The sequence below is a fragment of the Oratosquilla oratoria genome, chromosome 40 (genome assembly GCF_046742065.1).
Source record: "Oratosquilla oratoria isolate Oo_2021 chromosome 40, ASM4674206v1, whole genome shotgun sequence".
In the NCBI taxonomy this organism is placed as follows: Eukaryota; Metazoa; Arthropoda; class Malacostraca; order Stomatopoda; family Squillidae; genus Oratosquilla; species Oratosquilla oratoria.
In genome coordinates, this window is record NC_134816.1 from 8687179 (window position 1) to 8695151 (window position 7973).

The following is a 7973-nucleotide window of genomic DNA, read 5'->3' on the forward strand; positions in this document are numbered from 1 at the left end:
ATGGAGCAACGTTACGCTATCAAAAATTGTGTTAAACTTAAGAAAAGCAAACAAGAAGGTTATGGAATGTTAAGAGAGTCCTATGGGGATGAACTGATAAGTAAAACAAGTTTCTATAGGTGGTTTAAGATATTTTTTAAAGGAAATGAACAGGTTGAGGATAAACCCAGTTCTGGAGCACCGAATAGTGCACGTAAGGAGGAAAGCATTGAGGAAGTGCGAAGGTTAGTGATGCAAGACCGTCGAATAACTGTTAAGATGATATCTAAAGCTGTTCGTGTTAGTATTGGCACAGTGGATACATTTCTGACCGAAGATCTGAAGTTCCACAAAGTCTGTGCCAAATTCTTGCCAAAGATTTTCTCCGACGCCCAAAGGCAGTTTCGTATGGAATGTTGCACTAACATTCTCAATATTATAGCGGCTGATTCAGGTCTCCTGAATAAGGCAGTGACTTGCGACGAGAGTTGGGTGTTCACCTACAACCCTGAGAACAAACGTCAAAGTGCCCAGTGGAAGTACTCGTCATACCCCAGGCCCAATAAGGCAAAGATGAATAGGTCTCAAGAGAAGGCCATGGCCGTTCCTTTCTTTGACTCCAAGATGCTCATTCTCATTGAATGGGTTCCTGAGGGCCAAAGCGTCAAAAAGGAGTATTACCTTAAAGTTCTGGAAAGGTTCAAGGAGAAACTGAGGAAGAAGAGGCCACAGCATTGACAATGCCCCATGCCACAGGTCAACTCTAGTGACCACGTGGATGGCCAACAGGGGAATGAAAGTGTTAAACACCTACCCTATAGCCCTGATGACCTTGTCTTTGACTAATATGTAATATGCCTGGCATGCCGTTCTTACCCAGAGATTATGTTTATCGGTGAGTCATCTCGCCTATGTATAGACTTGTTGTATTTTCTTTTGTTGTTGTTAATAAACAAGCAGCGGCTTCGCCGCACCTGGCTACGCCAGGTTGCTTGACCTGCGGCGCTTGCTCGCTTCGCTCGCATATGTGCGTCGGGAGCCCTCAGAGCATCGGCGGAGGGGCAGAGGAGCCACGAGGCCCCAGAGGAGGCGCGGGGCCACCAGAGGAGCCGCAGGGGCCCCCACAGGAGCCACGAGGGCCCCCAAAGGAGCCATCCCATGAATTCATGGCCTGTCCTTACAAATTATACATTTCGATATAATGTAGTCTACGCTTCTTCACCGTTTCGTCTCTTGGCATCGTAACGGTAGTCGATATTATATAGTCACCACTGAGGTCATTTCAGAATCTTTTTGAAAGAGAAATGCAATTATAATTCCTGTGATCAGACTTTGCACAGTTTTTAACGAGCTTCTTATATCCTGAGAAGTAGCGCCGCATGAACGCCTCTCAATCCTCATCGTCTAAGTATAAAAAAAAAATAATAATAATAATAATAATAATAATGTCCTCGGTCACGGTGGTATTTTGGTAACGCTCCGTGACGTCACGGCAATGGGGACAACTGATTGGCCGAGAGTGGTGACGTCACGGCAACGGAGACGACTGATTGGCCGTGAGTGGTGACGTCACGGTAACGCCTCTCAATCCTCATCGTTCTCGGCCAATCAGTCATCTGCCTTGCTGTGACGTCACCAGTCTCGGCCAATCAGTAGTCTCCGTTGCTGTGACGTCACCACTTTCGGCCAATCAGTTGTCCCCGTTGCCGTGACGTCACGCCGGCCACGGCTTCGCCGTGGGTGCTTGGCCTTATGGGGGTGTTGCCTTTTGGTAATGGGTTCGCCCACCAAAGGCAAAAAAATCGGTTGATTTCGCTGTTTTATTGGGTCTTTATTTTTGGATGTTATTAGATAAGGAACTATGAATTGAAAACCAAGATGATTACTAACCTCTTCTTTCCGGTACTTACTACTGGTAAATGCTCAGTAGTAGCAACAATGGTACTTCAGTACCAGCTACCACAAATGGTGACCCCTGAGAGCGGCTGTTCTCACCGCTAGCCGCAAGACCGCGTGCTGGCCGCCGCCGCCCCGCCTGCTGAGTCGCCGCCGCCGCCCTGCCTGCTGAGCCCCCCCCCCCCCGCCTGCTGGTTGCCGCCACCCGTCTTGCCTGCTGAGTTGCCGCTATCCGTCCAGCCTGCAGGTCGCCGCCACCCGCCCTGCTTGCAGGTCGCCGCTGCTCGCCCTACCTGCTGAATCGCCGCCGCTCGCCCTGCCTACTGGTTGCCTCAGTCCGCCCAACCTCCTGGTCGCCGCCGACTTTCCTGCTTGCTGGCTGCCGCCGTCTGTCCCGGACAGCCCGCTGAGTCGCCGCTACCTGTCCCGGACGCCCGCTAAGTCGCCGCCACCCTCCCTGCCTGTTGGCCACCGCCGCCGACTTCCCTGCCTGCTGGCCACCACTGCCGCCGACTTCCCTGCCTGCTGGCCACCACTGCCGCCGACTTCCCTGCCTGCTGGCCACCGCCGCTGCCTGGCGAGCCGCTGCTTCATACTGACACTGCCCAGACGCCCGTCCTTGCGGACTGCCTATGAACAGCTGACTGTTGGACCACCTACCCGTCCATGGACCTCTGTACGCTGGCCCACATGCCCGCCCACGAGTCACCTTTCTGCGACCGTCACCACTGCGTAACAGGATATTTATGTGTAGTAGTGCCCAGGATATTTGTTTGTCGTAGTGCCCAGGATATTTATGTGTCGTAATGCCCATGATTTTTATGTGTTGTAGTGCCCAAGATATTTGTGTTGTAGTGCCAAGGATATTTCCATGTTCTAGTGCCCAGAACAGTGTTCTTAGACATTGCAACAGTTGCAGGAGCAAGTAGGTCTACATCCTTCGTATCCATGAGAGAGGCCATGGTCTTCACTCTGCGGTGTCTCGCTAGAACTGAGCTTTGCCTTTCCGGCCGGATGCTCAGGCGGTCGGAAAGGCCTGCTGAGAGTGTACGGGACCATTAAGGCATAGTCAGTGAGCTACCCACAGTGTTGCTTTTATCAATAACCTTATCTACTCCAAGTCCATAAACATAAGATTAAAATAGCATCTTGAAGAGGAAGATCTATACATCAGGCATTGTGGATTCCGGCAACATCATGGAACAAGCAATCTCGCCACAACAACAGTTCGTTCGACAAGGATTGGCATGATGGACAGAAACTCAAAATAATTCGATTACAGCTTCCAGAAATACTACTAACACTACTTTCTGGATTTCTAACAGAGTGTGCAGCGAGAATGAAAAAAAAAAAAAAATCAAAAGCAACCATTTCTTCCTCAAGAGTTGTGTACCTCAAGGGTCGTGTTTTTGACCAACACTATCCTCGGTGTACACAGCAGATATTTCCCCCAGCAAACAGCGAGCACATAATATATGCAGATGATATGACAAAAGTCATAACCTATCCAGAAAAATCAACCAAAATAATGTGGAAGTATGCTGAAAGGGCAATCGGCCGGATAACGGAGTTTGAGAGACCATAGAAAATAAAAATCAATAAATCATAAATTGAAGTGATGTCATTTGTAAAGTTCAATCAATACCAATAGAAATAGGAAACGAGAACATAGAATACTCAAAATTTGGAGAATTACTAGGTGTAAGAGGGTGTAAGAAGGTCGTAGATGAGGCTCGTAGATAACAGTAGACAAGTGAGGTAAATAGAGGGGTAGGTGGCGAGAATTTCATTTTTATGAGTTGGATGTTTGGTAAACAATTGCTCGCAAGCAAAGTTATTGCACATTCTTGCTTCCCACCTAAATTTTTACACAAAAAAAAAAAAAAAAAAAAAAAAAAAAGCTGGGGACCCGATTTTATTGCAGTACAATGTTCATTTTATGCTGATGCAACAGTATGTAAACTAAGTGGTGCATTGATTTCGAGATTGCTTGAGTAAGCTGTATTGCTTATGATGTTTGTAACAGCCTTTCTGATTGGAGAAAGGGTGGAAGAGGAGAAAATTCAATTGGTTCATGGAGTAAAGTCACGCTCTCAGGGGAAGTACTTAGATGTAAAAGTAATGATCATTGGACTAAAGAAATCATGACGTCAATGCGAACTGACCTAGTGAACAAATTGAGGATTCCAGATGGGAGTCCCTTGGTGTAACTAGACGAACCAAGTGTATTACTATTCGGGAAGAAACGAAAGAAAATTTAAGCTCCGTTGAATTCCCCTTTCTTGGACAGAGTAAGACTATTGAGTAATGCTACAAATAAAAATGGAAAATGATTAATCATACGTAAAAAGACAGTGGTGAAAAGAAAGTTGAAAGTGAGAGACGAAATACAAAATTATACACAAACGTTGGCCCATAGAGACGGCAACAGAGTGGTGAAAGGGAACTAGAGAAGGGGGCAAGTAGACAAGGAAACAGTAGTGGCAACAGAGGCTGGTAGATAAGTTTGTAGAAAAAGGGGTAGCAGACGGGTGTTGTATTTTTATGATTTATTTGTTTATAAACAACACAGCCGAAGGCGATTGAGTTCATAAGTTTTCTCTCCGCCTTGAGTTTATAAGCAATGCCCGGGGCCCCAATGTTTTGCTGACTGTGTAACCCAAGTGAGGTATGCAGAGATTCGAGATTACTTAAGTAAACAATATTGCATATAGACTTGTAACAACAAATCTGATTGGGGAAAGGGCGGAGGAGGAGAAAATTCACTTGGTTCACGATTATAAGATCATGCCCTTTGGGGGAATATCTTAAATATAAAGTTAAAGATCATCGGACTAAAGAAATCAATACGTCACTGCATAATTCACATAGGAATTTGCTTGCGTGTTCTCGGGGGAGCTCATAGAGTGTGCCTCAGAGAAGCACGTTGTATAAAGAAGTAACTCAAAAAAGATACAAAAGGAAAAATTCTATATTTAATTTTCCTAAAAAAAAAAAAATAGTGAAGAAAGAGGTAGAAGCCTGACAATACAAAGAACTAATACTAAGTGGAACTGAGTCTAAAATATCAATGAATAGCTTATTTCTAAAAGGAACTAACAGTAGTAAGAAGTGAAACTGAAGCAAGGGGAAAGTGACGAAAGACAAGAGAGAGAAAGGTCGGTGAAAGTTGAGAGGCGTACGAAAGTGGCGGCAGCAAGGGACGAAACCCAACGCTACTAAAGAAGAGGATGGTGCTACATAGAATTAGAACATAATATGGCCATGAATGTGAAGAGAACTGCAAGCAACAATACAGAATCACGCAGTGCACGCAACCACGCAGTACACGCAAACCACACAGTACGCGCAAATCACTCAGCGCACGTAAATCACACAGTGCACGCTCGAACGAGAGGACGACTACGAGGACAAGCTAGTGAAAGAGAGGAAGACTACGAGGACGAGCTATTGAACGAGGGGGCAACTACGAGGACGAGCTAGTGAACGAGAGAATGACTAGGAAGACGAGGTTGATGTGCTTTTGAGATGTGCGTCGTACGTGTGAGGAGAACTACAAAGGAAGCAGTCGATTCAAATTGACATTATCAATTGAAGGTAAGGTACACAAATAGCATGTTTTCAAGTCTACCCAAGACCCATTAAGATTTTAAATTAGAGTACTGAGGAGGTGGAATCGTCAATTTCATCAATCTGTTCATTTCAGGAAGAAACAGATTTGGGAGAGAGATATATGAGTCAACTAGAACCTACTTGTTGTCCAGACCTAGAAGTAAGCTTGATTGCATTGTTTGTGAAGCACAATAAAGCAATTGCTTTGCCGGGGGACGCTTTGGACAAAACAACTGTTTTAAAACATCAGATAAAATTAAAACCAGACTCAACCTTTTATATACCTGCCTGTCATGTTTAAGCAGTCCAGTGATACATATATCAACGTGATTTTTGTGTGCATCACTTCCCAGCACCTCCTATAATTGATTTCAGCACCCCAGATTGCAGTACTTTGTAAAACATTTTTTTCTGCGCCATTCTCAGCAAAGAGCAAATGATACTGTGGGATGCTTTACGTGATTTTTTTTAATACACCTTACCACATTCCAAACTAGCCATTGTATATAAATTGATCACTGAAATGTTATCCCAGGATGTCATAGAACCCAGTCAAAGTGAACAGAACTTCCCATTGATTCTGGTGCAAAAAATCAGATGGTACCATACGTTCAGTTATTGACTATAGGGGATTGAATAAACAGACAATACCTGATACCCTTCCCAATGAAGGTAAATAATTCACTTTTTGAAGTTGACATACCAGTAGTAGATCCACTAACCTAAAGGAGAGTACAATATCTAATGATAACCCTAAAAGTTGTAAGATCATTAATAGGAATCTCTACCTCTGTCACTCTTCTCATTTTGTGTTTCGTGAAGCATTGAAAAATTCTTGTGAAGCTTTACTAGTTAGAAATGTGTGTGATGCAGATTTTTCATTACAAAAAGACATTTGTAAACCAGGTTACTCATAGCAATATCGGGAGTTCACATTTCCTATTTTTCCCAAACAAAACCAGAGTATCTATTATCTGTCCTGAATTGAGTCCCAAGATGGAATCAGTTGAGGGTACTATCTCAGTTTCTGATAACTGTGAATTACATGCAGACACACTCTTCACTATTGCTAATACCCTTAATACTGTGCATATAACGGATGTAACATGCCTCACAAACATCAGCATCACATTGCCAGACAACTCACCACCTCTGAAAATAAGAAAAATCCCACAATGAGATCTTCCACAAACAATTCCTCAACTAATTATGTCCTTATTTTAAATGTTCTTTTCTCCCCCTTAGTTGATATTGCCTTAATATAATGTATTGTATTTAGGTAGATGAGGATATCAAATACTATTCGTCACTTACCGGCATGAAGTTGTAACAGACAATTTACTGAAATTGTTATAGATATATATTTTTTTCTTCATCATTTCATTAAAAAAAATTTAAGGACCAGTAGGTATTCGGTGTTACAGATATTTGTAGATGTTGGAGTAGCAACATATCTATAGAATATTTTGGGGTACTATTAAAGTGATGACAACATTCATTTCTAACCTTATTTTAGTCAGTTTATTCAGAAATAGTTTTAATTATTGAATTAACTCTTTGTATATATATATATATATATATATATATATATATATATATATATATATATATATATATATATTTATTTATTTTTATTTACTTTTTTTTTTTTTTTTTTGTCAGATTATTGTAGTATGCTACAGCCCTGTAAAAGACTAGTATAAAATGGTTGGTCGGGATGACCAAATGGTAGCTGCCGACATTGTTTATAAACAACACAGCCGAAGGCGATTGAGTTGAATAAGTTTGCTCTCCGCCGTGAGTTTATAAACAATACCCAGGGCCCTAATGTTTTGCTGACTGTGTAACCTAAGTGAGATATGCAGAAATTCGAGATTGCTTAAGCTAAGCAATGCTATCAGCAGATTAAAACGGCCCAAAGTCACAGCGGCAAAGCTAAAGATATTCAAAGCAATGTCAAGGAAAATCAAATTACACTTATACTCGTACAGAGATATGATGAAATCCTTAACAGAATAGTTGCATGTTCCATCTCAACACACTATCCAAAAACCGGATACAGAAATTACAGAGCTTACAAAACAAACTCCTCTGGTTTGTCAAACCCCGTCATAGTAGAGTAAAATGTAATGGAGCAAAAGTGGCAAAAAAGAAAATATGCTAGCTGGCTTACTGACTTCCAATGACCAATGAATACACAAGGGATATCGCCATCCTCTTTTCATCACACTTACGCTGTAAAGATATAAATAAATAAATAAATAAAATAATAATGTCAGCATCATGGTAGCAGAACCTTGCCTGGCGCACTGTTATCTCGCGTCACACACGCGAATATAAAGTTTTATTCACCCGAGAGACACCTGCTTAACAAAAAGATGACGTTAATCATTACTTATCACATTACTCTCACATTCCAAGTTGCAAAACCAAGCTTGATCTCCGTCCCCTCTCTTGCGTCTTGTTTTAGAGATGTCAAACGCCAA

The 7973-nt window shown here is 42.5% G+C and overlaps 1 protein-coding gene across 1 annotated transcript; it reads left to right on the forward strand.

Annotated features, from left to right (window-relative positions):
• On the forward strand, nucleotides 1–717 carry LOC143020422 (protein GVQW3-like). Its single transcript, XM_076176840.1, has one exon. It carries the CDS (start codon nucleotides 1–3, stop codon nucleotides 715–717), a length of 717 nt encoding a protein of 238 aa, XP_076032955.1.
• The last annotated feature ends 7256 nt before the right edge of the window (nucleotides 718–7973 follow it).

What these genes read in the sequence shown, in the direction of transcription:
- LOC143020422 (XM_076176840.1), top strand. Translation starts at nt 1, where the DNA reads ATGGAGCAACGTTACGCTATCAAAAATTGTGTTAAACTTAAGAAAAGC.